The sequence below is a fragment of the Cetorhinus maximus genome, chromosome 20, assembly GCF_964194155.1.
Source record: "Cetorhinus maximus chromosome 20, sCetMax3.hap1.1, whole genome shotgun sequence".
NCBI classification, from domain to species: domain Eukaryota; kingdom Metazoa; phylum Chordata; class Chondrichthyes; order Lamniformes; family Cetorhinidae; genus Cetorhinus; species Cetorhinus maximus.
In genome coordinates, this window is record NC_135898.1 from 87032176 (window position 1) to 87056587 (window position 24412).

The 24412-nt window shown below is 46.9% G+C and overlaps 1 protein-coding gene across 2 annotated transcripts in view; it reads right to left on the reverse strand.

Annotated features, from left to right (window-relative positions):
• LOC144694550 (uncharacterized) overlaps nucleotides 1-24412 on the reverse strand; it is a 188531-nt gene that overhangs the window by 46452 nt on the left and 117667 nt on the right. For both annotated transcript variants that reach the window (XM_078565109.1, XM_078565108.1), the window contains exons 9-12: nucleotides 22349-22490; nucleotides 20870-20974; nucleotides 14535-14625; nucleotides 13877-13967 (exon numbers count right to left, since the gene is read on the reverse strand). In XM_078565109.1, the coding sequence (XP_078421235.1) occupies nucleotides 13877-13967; nucleotides 14535-14625; nucleotides 20870-20974; nucleotides 22349-22490 (429 nt within the window). The remainder of the gene's footprint in view (nucleotides 1-13876; nucleotides 13968-14534; nucleotides 14626-20869; nucleotides 20975-22348; nucleotides 22491-24412) is intronic.

Consider the following 24412-nt stretch of genomic DNA (forward strand, 5'->3'; position numbering starts at 1 on the left):
CCTTGTTTCTTTCCCCCCTTTCCTTGGCTCTTCATTAAAAATAAAGTCGAGGATGGCATGGCTCCTCAGCAAGTCACCAGCGAATATTGTTAACTCAATCGGAAGTCAGTTGGTGAAGTATGAAACTAGATACTAATAATTTTCTTAACAATAGGTTTATTTACAGAATGCAGCATTACAAATGTCTACTTCCTACCTACTAGCCCTGTGACCCAGCAGTCTCTCTTTATAAGTGCTCCAGCGTCATGACCACAGATTATAACCCTGAATTACTTACGGACATATTGAACGTAAGACGTGTTTTTTTTTAAAGCAAAAGCTGGCTGAGACTATAAAGTAACCACTTTCTGGAAAATCCCTGTGTATTACACTTGACCAACTAGTCCAGAGAATGGAATGTCGCACCTAAAAAGGTGTCCAGGCCTACTTCAAACAGAAAGATTTCAAAGGAAAAGATGCAATCCAAAAACTGAACTGTAATCTCCCGTGGTTGCGGAGATAATGAAGGCTGATTATCATCTCAGCAGAAAACCACCTCTTGTGAGCTCTATCCCAGACTGTGGACACGATATGAGTTGAAAAGAAAGCAGTTTCTGGGCAAAAGACATGTTTGTTTTTTTTCCCTTTCAGGAATACACAAGAAAAGGGGTTAAAAACCAACTGCAACCCTGGTCTCTGGGTGCAAGATTTAATGTTCCAGGCCCAGTGTGTGAGGGTGTGCTGTGAAGGCCACAGCCGAAGAACATTAACTAGGCATCCCTGTGCTTGCAGGTAAAAAAGTCCTCTCTCTCTGATTGCTGGAGGCCGATCACAACTCAGCAAAGCCACAGTCAAAAAGGAAACAGGACAACTCCTTGCAGCTAACCTGCAGAACCAAGAATCTCCAAACCCACTGCCCAGCCGCCAAAGCCAGCTCTGCCGGAATCACCCAACTTAACGGCCACAACATTTCGCCATCTACTCCTCACAGGCAAGCAAAAGACTGGAACATATATCTTTTTTGATAAACCTTTATTTCTGGACTCACTTCTCATTTCTAATCTGTGTGTACGTGTGTTGTGTTTTTATTTTTTTCTTGTGTTTTTAGCAACTAATAAACTCACTCTCTCTCTGACTCAAGGAAGCCTGGTTAAATTGGCTCCTTTTAAAACATAAACACAATTGGACTGGGAAAACGAGGGATGGTATCCTTTCCAAATTAACCTTGTTGCGACCAACTGAGGGTATTGAATAAAGAAGGGGAGCCAGTTCATCCCTAGTCATCTGGGAGCAGAACAATATGGGGTACCTCATCTGGGGTCATAATAAATTTGGGGGGGAACCTCGCCTAACATTAGATAGTTAATTAGACAATGCCCTTCATCCGTGTATCTTAGCACTACAATTAATGTACCATTAACAAATATGGGATTGCGATAAAATTTTAAACATATTTTGTTCTCCTTAGAGTAGAGAAGCTTCAGGGAAGGTTCGATGGATGTATACAAAATCTTGAATGGTTTAACAGCTTAAATAAGGAGAAACTGTTTTCAGTGGCACAAGGATCAGTAACCAGAGGACACAGATTTAAGGTGATTGGCAAAGACATAGAGACACCATGAGGGAAACAAAATTGCACAGTGAGTTGCTGTGATCTGGAATACACTGAATGAAAAGGCAGTGGGAGCAGATTCAATTGTATCTTTCGAAACAAAAAAAGGAATTGGATCAATGTTTGAAGAGGAAAAATTTGCAGGTGCTACGAGGAGTTATTTCAAAAGCAAAATACCGGGGATGCCGGAAACCCGAAATAAAAACAGAAAATACCGCAAGTGCTCAGCAGGTTTGGAAGCGTTTTTGGAGCGAGAGAAACAGACTTCATGTTCTGGCCTGTGACCATCTGTCAGAACTGGTTAAAAAGAGACGTTAACGGGTTATTAAGGGCAAAGGCAAGAAAGGAAAGAACAAAATATAAGGTTTCGGTGACAGGGTGCAAGGCAGGAGTGATTAAATAACAAAAGTGATGATGGCGCAAGGCAAAAGGGAATGGTAATGAGGCTAGTAAAGAGTTTAGAGGAGGTGTAAATATCAACAGCAGCGTCATTACCAACTGTTGCTGTCCTAAAAAAGTGGGCGGTCACCATGACCTGAAATGGCTGAACTCAAACATCGAGTCCAGAAGGCTCTAACGTGTCTAATTGAAAGCTGAGGTGCTGTTCCTCGAGATTACATTGAGCTTCAGTGGGACAGTGCAGGAGGCCGAGGACAGAGGCGGTCAGGGTGCGAGGGCGAGGTGGAGATTTAAAACGATGGGCGACTGGAAGATCAGGATCAAGCTCGCAGGCTGAACGGAGGGCGGAGGAAACAAATTCGGTCGGCACGCGCAACAGAGGAAATTCAATAAATACCGGAAGAGTTAATAGTAATGGGGTTACAGGGCATGGGGAGGGCAGTATGTGGGACTGATGAGAACACTTTCAAAGAGCCAACCCAGTCACTATGGGCCGAATGGCCTCCTTCTGGGCTGTTTTGTCCTGTGGTGTTCTATTTGCTTCAGGAGTCTAGAACGTTGCTCAAATGAAGCTGGTGTTCCACTAGAGTAAGGGACATTACTACCGGGCACAGCAACGCGAGAGTTCAGGAGGGGAAAAGCAACCAACACTGCCAGTTCGTAAGTGTTAGCCACAGCCACCTCCGGGATGCATGGACAAAAGAGATGAGGGTAGATCATGCGGTGATGGCCCCGAAGGCCAGACAGACTGGTAATTCTGACAAGAGAAATGGCCATTTGACTGAAGCACCTGTGGAACCAGCAACAGACACACTCTGGTCAGCATTGTTGGAGGGGGCGTGGGCAGAGAAAAGCCTCAAAATTGTCAAGAAGATTAAAAAGATTACTTTTTAAATTGCTGAGGTTTAATCCCTAGGATCATGTCTGTAGTCTAAATTCTCCCAGCTGAACACCTGGGAGAGAAGGAAACGTGAGTATTTAAGGCCAGCAGAATGACATGTTTTGTTTAAATACTGACTAATCAGAAGAGCATGTTTAAAAGCCGACACGTGTGGAGACAGAAAAGAGTGCAGCCCTGTACACATAACGCAAGCTAAATGTTAAGGAGGGATCCTGCTTCTGGTACCTGCTTTACTTTGGGTTCTAATGTCTGTCTGCTCCTTGCTTTTAGACACAGAATTCTCGCTCCTTTATCCCAGGAGTTATTCCCTTTAACCTGCCTGTCGGGATTGTGTTCAATGCTAGCTTTATATTTTGGTTGATTGTACAGTCCGCCAGTGATTGATTATCAGTTGGAGTGTTTCACCCAACCTCTCAGCCCATCCCTGAACGAGTTAGGTTAGAATCATCCCCTCAGGTCCAGTACAGCAGGAGATCTAAAATTCTGTGATCTGCAGGATTTAGTTAGGCAAATGCGGAGTGATTGGTCCCAGAGCAAGCACCATATGATGGTGGCTAAGGAATCAAAGCCTGATAAGAGGGCGCACACCAAAGAGAGGCAATAGGGCCGATTCGAGAATTGTACCAGAGCAGATCACTGAAGCAGACAGCACGATCAGTTCAAGAGACAAAGACATCAGATGTACCCTGGCACCCCTCTCTGTCTCCAGAGCTGGACACCGCAGTAAACCAGTCTGTTTAGCTTCTACTGGATAAAACCTTTAAAATCCCTGGTCGAACGTTGCCTGGGGAGATCCAGGCAACGGTTGAGGCTTTTTGATCAGAGGTCAGTAAAGGTGCCTGCAAATTTCAGGCTCCTGGTCAAAAGAGTTCTGACGGATATCGCACCATGCTTCTGTTTTGAAACATTTCTTTTTGCACCTCTGGAACAGTGTGATGTCTGGATGATGACCCAGTTATATTTATATAATTGCTGAAAACAGAGACAGGCAAACAAAAGGAATACATTTGAGCCTCGCACCTTTTTTTGAACTACCCAGGAGCTTATAGTTTCCGATTGCTTTCTCCATGGCAACACCTCAGCCAATCAGGGTCAGCTTGCCAACCAACCAGCACCCTTTTCTCCTGTAGTATAAATTGTTGTGACCATTTGAAATTTGACATTCTTGCATCTGTCCTGATGAGTGCAGGATGAAAAGCTTCAGCAACATGTCTCTCTTTTCAGCAACATTCAAGTTCTGTACTACCAAGCGATTGCTTATATAATTGTTTGTTTATATCGGACATTTCAGTTTCCCACGCTTGTTTCCTCATTTTCTCAGACAAAAAAATGCCACTTTAATAATAAAAGACGACATTCATGCTCATTTGTGTAGTGGATTCCCATAAAATGTGCTCTGAAGTGGCACCAGAAGCCATTATAATTCACACATACCCTTCAGATTGAAGTTATGAAGTCCCTCGGCCTCTGGAAGAATTCAATCTACACGTTACTTTTTAAAATTAAGAGCAATCTAACTGCGCATCAGTGCTGGGTATAGAGGAAAATGATGGATAGTCTGGGATTTATTTAGCTTCTTTATGAGGTCCGGATGTCCCAATGCTAACTGAATATTTTTGAACAGTAATCACCGTTGTAATGTAGGAAATGTGGCAGCCCATTTGAGCACAGCAAGCTCCCATAATTGGCAATGCGATAATGACCAGACAATCTGTTTCTAGTGGTGTTGGTTGAAGGACACCAGGGAAAACTCCTGCGCACTTCTTCAAAATATTGCCATCGGATCTTTTATGTCCACCCGAGAGGGTATTTGGGGCCTCAGTTTGACGCCTCATTCAAAAGACAACATGTCCCTCTGACAGTGCAGCACACCCTTAGTACTGTGCCTCTGACAGTGCAGCACTCCCTCAATATTGTCCCTCTGACAGTGCAGCACAGCCTCAGTACTGACCCTCTGACAGTGCAGCACTCCCTCAGTACTGACCCTCTGACAGTGCAGCACAGCCTCAGTACTGTCCCTCTGAAAGTGCAGCACTCCCTCAATACTGCCCCTCTGACAGAGCAGCATTCCCTCAGTACTGCCCCTCTGACAGGGCAGCACTCCCTCAGTACTGCCCCTCTGACAGGGCAGCACTCCCTCAATACTGCCCCTCTGACAGGGCAGCACTCCCTCAGCACTGCCCCTCTGACAGGGCAGCACTCCCTCAGTACTGCCCCTCTGACAGGGCAGCACTCCATCAATACTGCCCCTCTGACAGGGCAGCATTCCCTCAGTACTGCCCCTCTGACAGGGCAGCACTCCCTCAGTACTGCCCCTCTGACAGGGCAGCACTCCCTCAGTACTGCCCCTCTGACAGGGCAGCACTCCCTCAATACTGCCCATCTGACAGGACAGCACTCCCTCAATACTGCCCCTCTGACAGGGCAGCACTCCCTCAGTACTGCCCCTCTGACAGGGCAGCACTCCCTCAATACTGCCCCTCTGACAGGGCAGCACTCCCTCAATACTGCCCCTCTGACAGGGCAGCACTCCCTCAATACTGCCCCTCTGACAGGGCAGCACTCCCTCAATACCGCCCATCTGACAGGACAGTACTCCCTCAGTACTGCCCCTCTGACAGGGCAGCACTCCCTCAGTACTGCCCCTCTGACAGGGCAGCACTCCCTCAGTACTGTCCCTCTGACAGTGCAGCACTTCCTCAGTACTGCCCCTCTGACAGGGCAGCACTCCCTCAGTACTGCCCCTCTGACAGGGCAGCACTCCCTCAGTACTGCCCCTCTGACAGGGCAGCACTCCCTCGGTACTGCCCCTCTGACAGGGCAGCACTACCTCAGTACTGCACTGGAGTGTTAGCCGAGATTTTGTGGTCGAATACCAGGAGTGGGGCTTGAACCTATAACCTTCAGGCTTAGGGGCGAGCATGCAACCCACTGAACTACACCCAATGCCTCTATAGCGTTGCTGAAAATGAGGGAGCAGTTTATAAAATGGATTTTGCATAATTGCATGGACGAGGAATCCATAAAACACCCTCACCAGCTGCTTAGCTATCACATGTATTGCCCAGCATGATAATGATCATCATTGTCAGCATCCTTCAGTCTGTTAAGACGATGAACATGCAGCAAATCAAATCCACTGGGGGTATGGGGGAAGCTTCACTTTTGCCGATGCCTGAGATGAGCGGTATAGATACTGAACCACAAAGATGAGGAAGGTCTTGGTCCAAATCAGTCTTGCATTGGAATTGTTAAACTCAGCTGAGACCACAGTAGAGGCCAATATGATTGGCCACAACTCCACTGCGTAAGGTCATGAGGCAGAAAATAGAGAAGCGAATGATGGCAGCTTTTGGTTGCTATCTAGGAACTCCATCGAAGAGTCTGTTTAGAGGGGAGTATAGGATACAGTGCCCCCAATCCCACCACAGTCAGCCTGCTAAGACATGAAGTACCTGGTGAGATATTGCAGAGAGTGTTGCTGCCCCTGCTCAAGTCATATCATAGACTCATACAACACAGCAGGAGGACATTCAGCCCATTGTGCCTGTGCCAGGTTTTTGAGATTGAACATGAGTGAACTACCCAATCAGTCCCGTTCCCTCTGCTCTTTTCCCATTGGCCTACATTTTTTTTCCTTATCCAATTCATTTTTGAAAGTTAGCATTGAATCTGCTTCCACCGCCCTTTCAGGCAGCACATTCCCAACCCACTGTGTCTCTCTGAGAATCTCATTCCTTGCCTTTTCCCTGTAGTCCTGTTATGTCTCTGTTAATAATATAATGGAGATTGCGCTACAAAGTCACAAAAAAGGAATGAAAACGAACGGACCACCCGGCATCGATCTAGGCACCGGAAACAACAACTGCAATCGCAGCCCTGTCGACCCTGCAAAGTCCTCCTTACTAACATCTGGGGGCTGGTGCCAAAATTGGGAGAGTTGTCGCACAGTCAAGCAACAGCCTGACCTAGTCATACTCATGAATCATACCTTACAGATAATGTCCCAGACACCACCATCACCATCCCTGGATATGTCCTGTCCCACCGGCAGGACAGACCCAGCAGAGGTGGCAGCACAGTGGTATACAGTTGGCAAGGAGTTGCCCTGGGAGTCCTCAACATCGACTCCGGACCCCATGAAGTCTCATGACATCAGGTCAAACAAGAGCAAGGAAAACTCCTGCTGATTACCACGTACCGCCCTCCTTAATCAGTGTTCCTCCATGTTGAACACCACTTGGAGGAAGTACTGAGGGTGGCAAGGGCACAGGTTGTACTCTGGGTGGGGGACTTCAATGTCCATCACCAAGTGTGGCTTGGTAGCACCACTACTAACCGAGCTGGTCGAGTCCTAAGGGGCGTAGCTGCCAGACTGGGTCTGCGGCAGGTGGTGGGGGAACCAACAAGAGGGAAAAACATACTTGACCTCATCCTCACCAACCTGCCTGCCGCAGATGACAGTATTAGGAGGAGTGACCACCACACAGTCATTGTGGAGACAAAGTCCCACCTTCACATTGAGGGTACCCTCCATCGTGTTGTGTGGCACCACTAAATGGGACAGATTTCGAACAGATCTATCAGCTCAAGACTGGGCATCCATGAGGCGCTGTGGCTACAGCAGAATTGTACTCGAACACAATCTGTAACCTCATGGCCGGTATATACCCTACTCCATCATTACCATCAAGCCAGGGGATCAACCCTGGTTCAATGAAGAGTGCAGGAGGGCATGCCAGGAGCAGCACCAGGAATACCTAAAAATGAGGTGTCAAACTGGTGAAGCTATAACACAGGAGTACTTGTGTGCCAAACACCATAAGCAGCAAGTGATAGACAGAACTAAGCGATCCCACAGCCAACGGATCAGATCTCAGCTCTGCAGTCCTGCCACATCCAGTCGTGAATGGTGCTGAACAATTAAACAACTCACTGGAGGAGGAGGCTCCACAAATATCCCCATCCTCAATGATGGGGGAGCCCAGCACAGCAGTGCAAAAGATAAGGCTGAAGCATTCGCAACAATCTTCAGCCAAAAGTGCCGAGTGAATGATCCATCTCAGACTCCTCTGGAGGTCCCCAGCAACACAGATGCCTGTTTTCAGCCAAATGGAATCACTCTACGTGATATCAAGAAATGGCTGAAGGCACTGGACACAGCAAAAGCTATGGGCCCTGACAATATTCCAGCAATAGTACTGAAGGCTTGTGCTCCAGAACTTGCCATGCCCCTAGCCAAGCAGTTCCAGTAAAGCTACAACACTGGCATCTACCCGGCTATGTGGAAAATTGCCCAGGTATGTCCTGTACACAAAAAGCAGGACAAATCCAACCCGGTCAATTACCACCCCATCAGTCTACTCTCGATCATCAGTGAAGTAATGGAAGGGGTCATCAACAATGCTATCAAGCGGCACTTGCTTAGCATTAACCTGTTAACTGATGCCCAGTTTGGGTTCCACCAGGGTCACTCAGCTCCTGACCTCATTACAGCCTTGGTTCAAACATGGACAAAAGAGCTGAACTTCTGAGGTGAGGTGAGCGTGACTGCCCTTGACATCAAGGCAGCATTTGACCGAGTGTGGCATCAAGGAGCCCTAGCAAAACTGGAATCAATGGGAATCGGGGGAAAACTCTTAACTGGTTAGAGTCATACCTAGCGCAAAGGAAGATGGTTGTGGTTGGCGGAGGTCAGTCATCTCAGCTCCAGGATATCACTGCAGGAGCTCCTCAAGGTAGTGTCCTGGGCCCAACCATCTTCAGCTGCTTCATCAATGACCTTCCTTCCATCATAAGGTCAGAAGTGGGGATGTTCACTGATGATTGCACAATGTTCAGCACCATTCGTGACTCTTCAGATACTGAAGCAGTCCATGTCCAAATGTAGCAAGACCTAGACAACATCTAGGCTTGGGCTGACAAGTGGCAAGTAACATTCACGCTACGCAAGTGCCAGGCAATGACCATCTCCAACAAGAGAGAATCCAGCCATCGCCCCTTGATGTTCAATGGCATTACCATCACTGAATCCCCCCCTATCAACATCCTGGGGGTTACCATTGACCAGAAACTGAACTGGACTAGCCATATAAATACTGTGGCTACAAGAGCAGGTCAGGAGCTAGGAATCCTGCGGTGAGTAACTCACCTCCTGACTCCCCAAAGCCTGTCCACCAACTACAAGGCACAAGTCAGCAGTGTGATGGAATACTTCCCACTTGCCTGGTTGAGTGCAGCTCCAACAACACTCGAGAAGCTTGACACCATCCAGGACAAAGCAGCCCACTTGATTGGCACCACATCCACAAACATTCACTCCCTCCACCAGCGACGCACAGTAGCAGCAGTGTGCACCATCTACAAGATGTACTGCAGGAATTCACCAAAGCTCCTTAGACTGCACCTTCCAAACCCATGACCACTACCACCTGGAAGGACAAGGGCAGCAGATAGACGGGAACACCACCAGCTGGAAGTTCCCCTCCAAGTCACTCACCATCCTGACTTGGAAATATATCACCGTTCCTTCACTGTCACTGGGTCAAAATCCTGATACTGAAAAGTGTGAGGTGATACACTTTGGAAGGAGTAATTTGACAAGGAAGTATTCAATGAACGGCATGACACTAGGAAGTTCTGAGGAACAAAGGGACCTTGGCGTGTGTCCATAGGTCTCTGAAGGCGGAGGGGCATGTTAGTGGGGTGGTGAAAAAGGCATAAGGGACACTTGCCTTTATCAATCAAGGCATAGATTACAAAAGTAGGGAGGTCATGTTGGAGTTGTATAGAACCTTGGTGAGGCCACAGCTGGAGTACTGTGCGTAGTTCTGGTCACCACATTATAGGAAAGATGTGATTGCACTGGAGGGGGTGCAGAGGAGATTCACCAGGATGTTGCCTGGGATAAAACATTTAAGTTATGAAGAGAGGTTGGATAGACTTGGGTTGTTTTCATTGGAGCAGAGAAGACTAGGGACGACCTGATCGAGGTGTACAAGATTATGAGGGGCATAGACAGGGTGGATAGGGAGCAGCTGTTCCCCTTAGTTGAAGGGTCAGTCACGAGAGGACATAAGTTCAAGGTGAGGGGCAGGAGGTTTGGGGGGGGCGGGTGGTGTGAGGAAAAGCTTTTTTACCCAGAGGGTGGTGACGGTCTGGAATGTGCTGCCTGGGAGGGTGGTGGAGGCGGGTTGCCTCACATCCTTTAAAAAGTACCTGGATGAGCACTTGGCACCTCATAACATTCAAGGCTATGGGCCAAGTGCTGGTAAATGGGATTAGGTGGGTAAGTCAGGTGTTTCTCACGTGTCGGTGCAGACTCGATGGGCCGAAGGGCCTCTTCTGCACTGTGAATACAGGCCCAGTTTCCTCAGTCTCTCCTGATACGACAATCCCACCATCCCAGGGATTAATCTGGTGAACCTCTGTTACACTCCCTCTATAAGTAAGTGTATCCTTCCTCTGATAAGGGGACTAAAACTGTGCACAATACCCCGGGTGAGGTCTCACGAAGGCTCTATACGATTGCAGCGAGACATCTTTACTCCTGTTCTCAAATCCCCTTGTGATGAAGACCAACACACCATTTGTCTCCCTAATTTCTTGCTGAACCTGCATGCTAACTTTTAGTGACCCATGAACAAGGACACCCAGGTCCCTTTGGACACCCGCACTTCCCAACCACTCACCATTTAAGAAATATTCTGCCTTTCTGCTTTTTCTACCAAAGTGAATAACTTTACACTTATTCACATTATATTCCATCTGCCATGCTCCAGCTCATTCACTTAGCCTGTCCAAAACCTCTTGAAGCCTCCTTGCAGCCTCCTCATAACTTACCTTCCCACCCAGTTTGGTGTCATCAGCAAATCTGGAAATATTACATTTGGTCCCCACATCCAAATCATTTATACAGATTGTGAACAGCTGTGGCCCCAGCACTGATCCTTGTGGTTTCCCACTAGTAACAGCCTGCTATCCTGAGAATGATCTGTTTATTCCTGCTCTCTGCTTCCTGTCTGTTGACCAATTCTCAATCCATACTAGTATATTATCCCTATCCCATGCACGCTAATTTTGTTTACTAACCTCCTGTGTGAGACCTTGTCAAAAGCCTTCTGAAAATCCAAATACACCATATCTACTGGGTCTCCTCTATCTACGTTACAAGTAACATCTTCGGAAAACTCCAACAAGTTTGTCAAACATGATTTCCCTTTCATAAATCCACGTTGACTCTGCCCAATTTTAACACTCTTTACTAAATGTCCAGTTCACACATTCCTTATAATAGATTGTAATATTTTCCCTACTACTGACGTCAGACTAACAGGTCTGTAATTCTCCATTCTCCCTCTTCCTCCCTCCTTAAATAGCGGGGTTACATTTGCTACTTTCCAGTCTGCAGGAACCTTTCCAGAATCTATAGAATTTTGAAAGGTAACCACCAATGCATCCATTATCTCTCTAACCACCTCCTTTAACACTCTAGGATGTAGCTCATCTTGTCCAGGGGGATTTATCAATCTTCAATCCAGTTAACTTTTCAAGTGCTACCTCTTTACTAATGCTAATTTCTGAAATAAAGAGACATTTTTTGTCAAACATTTTCGTCTTGCACTCATCAGGACAATCCGCAAGGAAATACCAATTACACCCCCCCACCCTCCCTCCAGCCCAATCTCTGGGGACTCCGTGGAAATTAAGCTCTAATAGCAAGTGGGAACCCTGTCGCTGGGGCTCCCAGCTGCAGAGGGGGGGCTTCTAATTCCAGTACTACCCCCAGTACGAGGGAAATCCCGCCTCCGACAGCTGCCAGCCAATGAGAGCCTGGCAGCGGCATTACACACGGGCCTTCACCAGGGTTCATCGTTAGGTCCCTGGAGAAAGGTAAGTGATGGGGTGGATAGGTGTTGCGAGGGGGCGGAGGGTGGTCACTGGGAAATGTAGGAGTGGAGTGGGGTCGGAGGATAGGGTATCCCCTCAGCAGGCAACCTCCTGTTCCCAATGCCAGGGCCCCTCGATCAGGCACTGAGCACCTCTGATCGAGGGACACCCCCCACGAGGCTGTGCAGGTTTGCTTGTTTAACTCTCCACATGGCAAACCCCACTCTGCCTGCCCACTGCTGGTGTTCCACCTGCTGCTGGCTGAATACCAGTGGTGGTGGGATTGGGCCCTTATTGGGCATTAATTGCCCACTTAACGGCCTCACTTGCCGTCTAGATGGGAAGGTCTCCCACAAGCCTTTCCGCACAGGCTTAATTGGGGGGGTGCGGATGGACGTCAAAGTTGGGGATTTGGCAGGATCCCCACCCAGCATCCTCCCACCCAATCAAACAGCATCCCCCCACCCTCCTCCCCACCGCCTCAGAGCTAGTCTCCAGGGGAGGGGCATTAACTTCCACCCAAAATGTTTCAGTATCACTGTAATCATGCTTACTGTTGTAGGAAATGTTGCAGTCAGTTAATGCACAGGAAGATCCCACAATCAGCAAGGTGGTCAGCTGTGGCTCGGTTGGTAGCTCACTCGCCTCTGAATCACAAGGTTCTGGGTTCAAGTCCTACTTCAGGGCTTGAGCACAAAAAAGTCCAGGATGACATTCTGGTGCAGTACTAAGGGAGTGCTGCACTGTTGGAGGTGCTGTCTTTCCAGCGAGACATTAAACCGAGGTCCCATCCTCCTGCTTTGGTGGATGCAACATAGGCTTGTCCAACCTGTGGGCCACTATGCAGCCCACCAGGCCTTTCTATCCAGCCCGCAGACCCCATGTTTAAAATGCTGGTAAGTAACTGTGAAGATTCTCCTCCTCTCCTCCAATCACAGGCTATTTCTCTGCGGCATTTGGTGTTGACAGGGTCACTAGTGAGAACCGGTTTCTGATTGGAGGAGCAGCTTCCTTCAGTCTGAGGCCTGAAAAAAACGGTGGGACAGCAGCGATGAATCTGTCGGGGAGGAAGGGAGATTTTCAGGGACCAGGGAGAGAGAACAACTACCGAGTTGGGGCAGGCGGCGAGAGAGACTGTTGGTGGTGTGGGGGATAGCGTGGCAGCTGGTGATGGAGGGGGAGATAGTGGCGGGGGGGGGTGAGGGCAGAATGGCTGCAGGGGAGACGAGCGTGTGTGTGCAAGTGTGTGTGGCTCACTCCTAGTCTCAGGGTCCGCACTCACTCTCACCCTGACACACCAACACACTCGCACTGCCTCACACAGTGGGTGTGGGTGAGGGTGGGTAAGAACCCCGAGACTGGGAGTGAGCTGGACAAACGCCATTTGACCCTCTCACACTCAAATGGTCATCTTTACAAATTACTCATTTTTTAAAAAATTATCAATTTATTGCTCTGACATTGCTTTAGTTTTGTTCAGTAAGCTGCTACTTTTCATCGCACCTCAGCATTTTATTGACATTCATGTTTAATGTTGCGCCAAGCCTCATCTTTCTGAAATTTGGGTCATCGGCCCCTTGAGTGAGAAAAAAGTTGAAGTGCGGCTCCTCGCACCAAAAGGCTGGACTGGCCGGATGCAAAAGATCCCACGGCAGTATCTCGAAAAGGAGCCAGGGAGTTCTCCCCAAGTGTCCTGGCCAATATAGATTCCTCAATCAACACATCCCAAAATCAGATTATCTGATCATGATCACATTGTTATCTCGCCCCACAAAAAGGAACATTAATGGAACGTGGATTAGTCTGTGGTGCCGACACAAGCAGGAGTAGGAGCAGGAGCAAGGAGCTGAACTGCCAGTTATCCTGGCCAGGATATTAGAAAAAACTCCAGCCCTTCAAATCTTTCCACAGAATCTTTGACCTACACCTGAATTAGTGAACAAGCCTCAATTTGGTCTTTCACCTGAAGTTCATCTTCTGGTTCAGGTCAAGAACCTCTGAACTTGGCTCGGGCCGTCACTGTGAAAGATCCCGTCTACCCATCCTCCACACGCCGTAGACACACAAGAGCAAGCGAGAGTATACAAGGTACCTACTCGGTTTGATCCTCAATTATAGGAAAATTGATTAAAAATAAACGGTCCTCCTCCTCGGGCATCTCCAAGGTCTCAGGATTTGGATCTTGAACTGTGGAAATGGAAAGAAGGATACAGATTATGGATTAGTACCCCGGATTAATACTAACCCTAACCCCGTGTCCACCATAGCTCAGCGAGTTCACAAACAGGGCAATTGCAGAGTCAAAACCAATCCTAGATTACAGGAGGAGGTCTAAGTGTTTAATTTTAATGTTCATTCTCCGGATGTCAGTGATAACGGTTGGCAGTGTAGGTCACCTTTTGTGTCCTCGAGAAGGGGGTGGTGAGCCGACATAAACAAGAGTTCGAAAAAAATCATTTTAAACTTTTTTTCAAAAAATTAAGCTGCCCCTACGATTTTGTTTGCAGATGATTACTCTTTAACTCCTGCAGATTTCAGGATAATCCTGAAGGATTAGCAGCTCTGAGTAGCACTCACTCAACCAAAAGCAGTGGGTGACATGGGGGAAGAGGAGGGAAAAGTGTCAGAAAAATGGAGAAGGTAACATCTGTTACCATTACGAGAACATCACCATTTCTGATCCCTTCCCCAGCTTGTTCACTAAATCAGAGAGAACCAGCTAGACAAAATTATCGGCAAGTCAAGAACACTTACACTTTAACACTAAATGAGAGTCCAGTGCAGCCTCGACAGTTCGATGTTGCTGTAATGCGATTAAGCTTTGCTGCTGGGTAAAACCCATATTCTGAAAGAAATGTTAAAAGAGGCTCTTAGACAGGGGCAACTTTACACAGTTCAGTCAGTCATTTCTGTACACGTGTCTGTTTTTAAATTTAAAATGGGATACGTGAGACAGGGTAACACATTTAGTTAACAAATCAAGCCAAGACAGATGGGAATAAAATAGGCGTACTGTGGAGGTGTTTCTACTTGCGAGCAGGATAGGAACTAGGGGCCATTAACATAAGATAGTCGGCTATTAAATACAGTAAAGGAACTCAGGACAAACCTCTTTACTCAGGGAGCTGTCTGAATGTGGAACTCACCACCACATGGAGTGGTTGAGATGAATAGTGTAGATGCATTTAAGGGTAAGCTGGATAAACACATGAGGCCATAGTTTTAGACTAAGGGGTGGTAGATTTAAATCAGAGATGAGGAGGAATTACTTTTCTCAAAGGGTCGTGAATCTGTGGAATTCACTACCTCAGAGTGCAGTGGATGCTGGGACGCTGAATAAATTTAAGGAGATAGAGAGGTAGATTTTTAATTAGTAACGGGTTGAAAGGTTATGGGGAGAGGGCGGGAAATTGGCGCTGAGGCCGAAATGAGATCAGCCATGATCGTAATGAATGGCGGGGCAGGCTCGAGGGGCTGAATTGCCTACTCCTGCTCCTAGCTCTTATGTTCTTATGAGGGAGTCAGGAACAGAGGGTTCTGCTGATAGGGCGAGATAAAAGGGAATGGGAGGGGACTTGGGTGGAGCATAAACACCGGCATGGACCTTGTGGGCTGAACAGCCTGCCTCTCTGATGTAAATATTTTGTGAAGTCCCTCTCCTTCCACTGGCTGTAAACGTCCTACAATGGTTTCACTTGGGGAGGTGTCAAGTCAATATCCTAATGGGCCATACTGCACAAAACTGCCCAAACATCGGGACTAAGTTGCTGATGTCGCTCAGAGAGGCCAGAAGATAGCCAACATGGAAGTGGAGAAATTGGTGTAGTATGGGCACTCTCCAAGGGTTTGTACTGAAGTACACTGTAGGACCAAACAGAGAAATGACTTAATGCTCAACAACTTTATTATTTTTGATAAACATTAAAAATATACACTACCCCAGATTTCACTTGACCCTGTTTACCCTCAAAGGAAAAGGTAAAGAAACATTTGGGTGTCATCAATGTTTTTGCTAATGGGTTTCTCAATATACGATTAATCCCAATGGAGGTGTGCCCTATAGAACAACTAAACTGGCATCAGTTAAGAAGATGCCCAAGGACTCTTATGCTGTTTTTGTCTAAAGATACTAGGTTATGTCTAATTGTTAATCACTCAACACAAAGATTGCCAGCAAGAAAGAGACTAAAAGTAGATTTTTTGGAAAAAAAAACATACAATTCCATCAAAGGGAGAAACTGTCATTCAGCGTCCATCAGTCACAAAGCCAGAAGTAATTAACCAATCAACACAGAACTCATCAGGAGGACCATCAGTTCTGCTACTTAGCCACAGAACTACCTTCTCCATTAAGTGTTTGGCCAAGTCTGTTGTACAATTATTTTGGTTAATTCGTGCTTGCAGTTGACCATAAGCTTTTCATTCCAGTCACTGAATTTAGAAAAGTACCTGCCCTTACATAGCGTTACAGAGTATTTACAGAACAGAAACAGGCCATTTGGCCCAACTGGTGTGTGCCAATGGTTATATTCCCACATGTCTCTCCTCCAATCCCTCTTCATCCCACTCAATCAACATATCCTTCTATTCCTTTCACCCTCATGTGTTTATCTAGCTTCCCCTCAATTGTATCTATGCTATTCACCTCAACTACTGCTTGTGGTAATGAGTTCCACATTTGCACCACTCTCCAGGTGAAGATGATTCCCCTGGATATGAGCAAACGAACAAGGAGCAGGAGTAGGCCATTCAGCCCCTCAAGCCTGCTCCGCCATTTAATAAGATCATGCCTGTTCTGATTGTAACCTGAAATCTGCATCCCACCTACCCCCAATAACCTATCACCCCCTTGCTTACCAAGAATCTATCCACCTTTGCCTTAAAAATATTCAAAGACTCTGCTTCCACCGCCTTTTCAGGAAGAGAGTTCCAAAGACTCATGATCCTCCGAGAGGAAAAATTTCACCTCATCTCCATTTTAAATGGGTGACCGTTTATTTTTAAACAGTGACCCCCAGTTCTAGATCCTCCCATAAGAGGAAACATCATCTCTACATCCAGCCTGTCAAGACCCCTCAGGATCTTAAAGGTTTCAATCAAGTCGCCTCTTACTCTTCTAAACTCCAGTGGATACAAGCCTAGCCTGTCCAACCTTTCCTCATACGACAACCCGCCCATTCCAGGTGTTAGTCTGGTAAACCTTCTCTGAACTGCTTCCAACGCACTTACATCCTTCCTTAAATAAGTACACAGTACTCCAGTTGGGGTCTCACTAGTGCTCTGTATACCTGAAGCATAACCTCACTACTTTTGTATTCAATTCCCCTCACAATAAATGATAACATTCTATTAGCTTTCCTAATTATTTGCTGTTCCTGCATACTAGCCTTTTGTGATTCATGCACTAAGACACCCAGATCCCTCTACATCTCAGAGCTCTGCAATCTCTCACTATCTAGATAATATGTTTCTCTTTTCTTCTTCCTGCCAAAATGGATAATTTCACATTTTTCCACTTTATACTCCATTTGTCAGATCTTTGCCCACTCACTTAACCTATATCTTTTCATAGCCTCTTTTTGTCCTCTTCGCAACTTACTTTTCCTACCTCTCTTTGTGTCATCGACACATTTGGCAACCATGCCATCCATCCCTTCATCCAAGTCATTTATATAAATTGTAAACAGCTGAGGCCCCAGCACAGATCCCTGTGGCACACCACTCGTTACATCCTGCCAACCAGAAAAAGACCTATTTATGCCTACTCTCTGCTTCCTGTTAGCCAGCCAATCTCCTATTCATGCTAATATGTTACCCCCTATACCCTGAGCTTTCATTTTCCGTAATAACCTTTGATGTGGCACCTTATCAAATGCCTTCTGGAAATCTAAGTACAGTACATCCACCGGTTTGACTGATATGTTTTGAGACATTGACATGACTGGGCGCTATACAAAGTAAACGTTCTGTCACACCCAAATAACCACCTTCAAAATGACTGATGGTGAGCCAGGCTCATAGCTCCAAAACAACAGGGAACGTTGCCGCTTGTGAAGTCATATCTCAGACAGGTTGGGATGAATGTTTATACAGCTTGTCCTGCACTCTTGAGGAACTTTCTTCAGCAAAAAACAGGTGGACATAGTTACAGAAAAATTATACTCCCTCACAAATCCTGAATAAATAAGACATAAAATAGTCAGGTATCTCAAGAGTAAAAAGGGATGTGAGGCTGACTAAGTTGAGTCTAAACATTTGACATGACTTTGAGTTCATGCCCCTAAGGCATGAAACAAAACATTTCCTACAGTAAAATCTCAGTAATAAATTGTCTGTGCCCACGGTCAGTGAAGTAATGTTTATCTTATATGTATATGTATAAGGTCATGGCTGTGGCTACCGAGATTTTGGAAATGCTCTTCAAGGAGCTAGATAGTGTCCAAAGCTTTCACCTATCAACTTAACAAAAGCTAAAGGGGAAACGTTGACACTTTTAAGTGCTGACTTTACAGAGGAAAAGATTTATGAGAATGGTTCCAGAGACAAGGGGCTTCAGTTCCGTGGATAGTTTGGAGATGCTGACCTTGTTCTTCTTAGCGAAGAGAAGGTTGAGGGGAGATTCGATGGAGGTGTTCAAAATCATGAGGGGTCTAGACGGAGAAACCCCTCCGCTCCCCCCACTGGCGGAAAGGTGGAGAGCCAGAGGACACTGAAGAAAGGCAATTGTCAAAAGAGGCAGCGGTGACATGGGGCAGAATTTTCTGCCTGTTGGGCGGGTGGAGTGGGAGTGGGTGTGGGCGAGCGTGGAACCGATCACCGCCCACGATCGGGTCCTCGCCGCCATTTTACATGGGCAGGCCAATTAATGCCCGCCAAGTGTGAATCGCGGCTCTTGAGGACAGCGGGAGCGGGCGGGCGGCAGCGGGACTGCAATGACCATCGGGTCCAATGGTGACCCGGGCGGCCTGTTTTAAAAAGCTCCTGCAGCCTTTCACAGGCTGTGAATCACGGCCAGTGGAAGGGCTCCCCAGGGCGCTGCTGGTGAGCGGGCCTGGCAGGGGGGGGTAGGGCAGGGGGGCTCTGTGCCCCTCGTTTCTCAGACGATTGCCTTGCTGCCCTCCTCGAGGAGGTGGCAGCACGGCTAGAGGTCCTTGTACCCCAGGACGGGAGGAGGAAGCCCCCCCCTCACATGACGAAACATGTCTGGGAGGAGATGGCGGAGGTGGTGAGCTCCCGTGACGTGGTGCAATGCACCTGGATCCAGTGTCGCAAGCACTTCAATGACTTGTTGCACTCAGGGAGGGTGAGTACCATGTTGGCATTGGTCACTTAACCCAGCAGGTAGGCTTATACCCCTGGGTGGGCCAGCAGATATTACCCATGCCAAGGTCACCCTGAGAGGGTGGTGAAGAGATGGGCTCTGTGCCCGTAGCATGTGGTACACTGAGACCCACATGGCTGTTTTGGGGGCAACCTGGAGGAGCTGCACCTGGGCGCAGAGCTGGAACTCCAGGACATGTCAAAATCAGGGTGAGGAGATGCTGGGAGGGAAGCTTCAAGGTGACGTTGGCACCGATCGATCTGCTGCCCTCTGCACTCCACATGCGTGTGTCTCCTTGTTATGGAAGGTTAGACCGTGTGGTACCTAATGTGATGTAGGTGGCATGTGGCCAAGGGGGTGGGGGGAGGGGACAGGCCTAGCATCTTTGTGTGAGTGTTCGGCAGCAGCGGGGTGAGGAGACACAAGTGTGGACAGCTGATTGGGAGACTCCACAAAGATCACCCACCGAGCCCTGGAAGGAGCCAGAGGCATAGAAGCTGAGGGCAGCTGCGACCTTCAAAGCCACTGGCATGGGGTGTCCACCCACACAGTTAGCGGAGATCTCAGGCCCAATCATCTGACAGATATAGCTGACTGTCTCCCTTGAGAGACGGACAGTTCAGCTCCCATTCCCAGGCTAAGGGGAGGCTTCCTGAAACCTGCAGGCCCCAGAAAAGGTTCCTCACTGCAGAGTGCTGACCCGAAGGTTGAGAGTCCAGACCAAGCAGCTGGTGTGTTTTGAAGTATTGCAGATCACACAGGCAAGTATCAGTAACTTTGAAAAATCAATACTTGACAGAGCACACTCATGACCCCACTGAGCCCTCTTATCCCGCCCGTGGATGAGGTTTATATAAATGTGTCCTACCCGCCTGCCCATTGTGCCTGTGTGCCGACCCGAAGATCGCACGGGTGCCGAAAAATCGCCGTTGATTGGCCCTCAAGGGCCTTAAGTGGCCCGTTAATTAATGGCGGGAGGGCATCGGTTATCAGCGCGCGTCTGCCCGACGAAATATCACGATGGTACACGGTGGCGTCGGGACACTCACCTGACGTCACCTCACATCATTTTACACGTCAGCGTGCGGGTCCCGCCCCCATCACACCAACGGGAAAATCCTGACCTTGAGGACAAACGTTTTTATGCAGCGAGTGACTGAGATACATTCGCCTGAGTGGATGGTGGAGGCAGCTTCTATTGTGGCTTTCTAAAAGGAATTGGATAATCACCCAGAGAGAGATAAACTTGCAGGGTTATCGGGAAAAGGGCGACTGGAGTAGAAACAGCTGGGTTGCACTTGCTGTGATGTGGTGTAACTCGTTTTAGATTTTTATCTGAAAAAGGAGGCTGAAGCTTTTCGTCTTGCACTCATCAGGACAAACACAAGAATGCCAAATTTCAAACAATCACAAAATTGATGTGAACGTTTGAAATTTGACATTTGTGCATCTGTCCTGATGAGTGCAAGATGACGAGCTTCAGCAACATGTCTCTCTTTTCAGCAATATTCAAATTCTGTACTACCAGGCGACCATTTTTAGATTCTTTCGTTACCTGGGACAGTAAACCATATCAGGAAAGTCTGACTATAAACCGTATCATTAAGGAGGGACAATACTTGGAGAAAGTGCTCATCCCAGACACACAGACAACATAAACTTTAAAATCTTTAAGGGGCATCCTGATATGATCAAAGCATTACATGAACAAAACTTTAATCGTTCTTTCTAAAGTTAGCAAAGGTTTGAATATAAATATCTTCTTTACCATTAGCCTAAACATACGAACTTTGAAAAGCTCATGGACAGCATCATCACAGTCTTTATCCAACTGCAGCACCACTTGAAATGCAGATTCTGCCTCAGCGTATTTCTGCAGAAGGAAGTTTTCAACGTTAAGTTCCTCCATTTTTCTTTAAAATAAGCCAAGTTTATTTTAAACATTTCTGTCCTTTTCACTTTGGTTCTCGATTTCCTGCATCGGATTCGACATTAAACCAAGGCCCTATCTCTTTAACAGTGGATTTGGAAGAGTTCTTGACAGTGCACTCCCGGATGTCACAGCAACAACAGGCATTTATATAGCGCCTTTAAACGAGAGTAAAAACACTGCACAGACCCGTTACCAAACAGAGTTTGACATGGTTGTGATTTGCCCAAATTCACCCCTCTGGTACTTTGTCCAAATGACTGTCCCTCATTAGTCAGTGAATGCTGACAGATTACTCCAACGACAGTGAGATATTGTACATTGGGCTGATGTGCCCACTGGCGCAGTCTGAGCGGACACTGTCTGGCGAGCTGATTAAAAGAAACCTGCCTGATTTTTCCCCAATCCATTCTGGAAGTTCTGAGGACAATCGTAGTCTCCCCCTTCTCACCACGATTCTTGCTGTGATTGGCCACCGAGGAGGGTGATGGAATTACAGCACAAAAGGAAGCCAGTCAGCCCATCGACTCTGTGTCAGCTCTTTCGAAAAGCAATCCAGTTTGTCTCCCTCCCCTGCTCTTTCCACATCTCCCTGCAATTTTTTTCCTCCTTTAAGTATTTATCCGATTCCCGTTTGAAAGGGTATTATTGGATCTGTATCCACCATCCTGTCAGACAGTGCATTCCACATCCTAACGAGTAAAGGGGGTTTTCCTTGTGTCTGGTTTTTTTCACCAATCACCTTAAATCTATGCCCAAGTTATCAGCCTTTATCCATTGGAAACAGTTTCACTTTATTTACTCTATCTAAACCCTTCATGATTTGAAACACATAGTCCAGCCAACAAGGAGCTTGGTTTACGATAGTTCAAAGAGATTGCTCAGGCAGTGCTCCCAGTGCCTCATACCAGAGCCTGAAGAAAATCTTTCAGCTACTTAGACACAAGCTCTCACGTCTGTATTGGACTTTCTCACAAAACAGATCTTGTGACATTTGACATTAAAACAAATTAAGAATCATCGGGACCCTGCGCACATCCCTTTTCAACTCCCTCCACCCCACTTACCCCTCCAGTCCCCCACCAACTTCTCCAACCACATCCCCACATCCTCCTCCACAACACACACTCCTGCCACGAACCTACCTACCCCTCAACCCCCACCGATTTATTAAAACACAAATTGATAATAAAGAAAATGAAATACGTTGGAGTGAATTCATATATTATCAGAGCCTGGAGTGGATCAATACACTGTCAAAAAACCTGGAGTGGATCAATATACAGTCAAAAACCTGGAGTGGATAAATGCACTAACCTTTATTCCAAGTAGTGCTCTTCCCTTTCTGAAGTAGCCTTTAGGCCAGTCAGCAGCAAGCCTGATGGAGGTTTCAGCATCTTCTAGTGCAAGATTATATTTCCGAAGTCTGTCATAGCAATAGGATCGATTTCCAAAATATCTGCACACAAGCATTTCATAAAAATTAGCTGAGTGAACAATCTCGAGCTGTAAGGAGAGGCGTTTGAAATTTAGACCATTTGCAACTGAGAAAAGGTGCCCCAGAAGACAGCTTTCTGGAGAATTCAAGATTCCAAGGGATGCTGAACCACGAAGATGTTTTTGGCCTGGATCTCGCACAATAACAGGGGCACAGAAATCAAACAAAACCAGAAAGTTCTGGAAATACTCAGCAGGTCAGGCAGCCTCAGTGGCCAGAGAAACAGATGTAACATTTCAGGTCAATGACTCATCATCAGATTTCCAGCACCCTGTAGTATTTTGCTTTTGTGCAGAAACTCAATCCCAGGACTGAGCTTGGATCCAACTAGCTGATATGCCCAAAATGGCAGAGGACCTGACAGCTTGGAGATGCAAGAATGCACTCCGGGATTCACGGTGAGGGGGAAATGAGGGAAGGAAATTCATCAGAACAATGCAATCCATCTAACTGACCGCAAATTTTGTGTAATATTGTCCACTGTTCTCTCTCGTACCCTTCAATTCCAATTTGACTTTCTAAGACCCAAACTGGATAGCTTCACTTCTGCACATTGAACTCCCATCTGCCTTAGTTTTTCCCCCTCACTTAATCTGCCTACATTCCTTTGTAACCTCCTGCACCCATCCACACAAAGGTGCTGCATCAAAGCAAGACTCCATTCATCCTTACATCGGGGGAGGTGGTGGCATAATAGTAATGTCGCTGGACTAGAAATCCAGAGGCCCAGGCTAATGCTCTGGTTCAAAGCCCACCACCAAGGCAGCTCGTGGGATTTAAACTCAATTAATAAATCTGGAATTATAAAACTAGTCTCAGTCACAGTGACCATTTACGGAAGGAAATCTTGCCATCCTTACCTGGTCTGGCCTACATGTGACTCCAGACCCACAGCAATGTGGTCGACTCTTAACTCCCCTCTGAAATGGCCTAGCAATATACTTAGTTCAAAAGCAATTAGGGATGGGCAACAAATGCTGGCCTTGCCAGTAATGCCCACATCCCATGAAAGGATAAAATAAAATACAGGTTACGTTCACCAGCATCCAATTGTTGGTTAAACCACAGTGTCAGCGAAACCTATGGACAGTTGGATCTACTGTTGGGCACCACATACAATGTGCAAATACATAGAATGATAAGTCACCAGGCCCAGATGAGATGCATCCAAGGAAGGGTGGAAATTGCAGAGACACTGACCATACCCTTTCAATCCTCCTTAGATATAGGAGTGATGCCAGAGGATTGAAAAATCGCAAATTTGCCCATATGTTTGAAATGGGGGTGCAAGGTTAAACCTAGCAAACTGTCAATTTAACTCCGGCGGTGGGAAAACCTATAGAAACGATAATCTGGGACAAAATTAACAGTCACTTGGAAAAGTGTGGATTAATTAAGGAAAGCTAGCACAGATTTGTTGAAGACAAATCGTGTTTAACTAACCTGATTGGCGTTTTGGATGAGGTAACAGGGGATGGCTGATGGCAATGCAGTTGCTGTGGTGTATATGGGCTTCTGAAAGACATTTAATGAAGTGCCACATGGGGGGGCTTGCCCAGCAAAGCTGAAGTCCACGGAATAAAAGGGACTTGGCAGCATGGATACAAAATTGGCTGAGTGACAAAAAACAGAGTAATGGTGAGTGGCTGTTTTTCAGGCTGGAGGAAGGTTTGGAGTGGGGCTCCCCATGAGTCAGTTCTAGGGCCACTGCTTTTCTTGATTAATGGCCTAGACTTGAGCCATCAGGCCATCATCTCAAAATGTTCAGATGGCTCATAACTTGCAAGTATTGTGAACTTTGAGGAGGCCAGTGATGGACTTCAAGAGGATGTAGACAAGCTGGTGGAATGGGCAGACACGTGACAGATGGAATTTAATTTAAA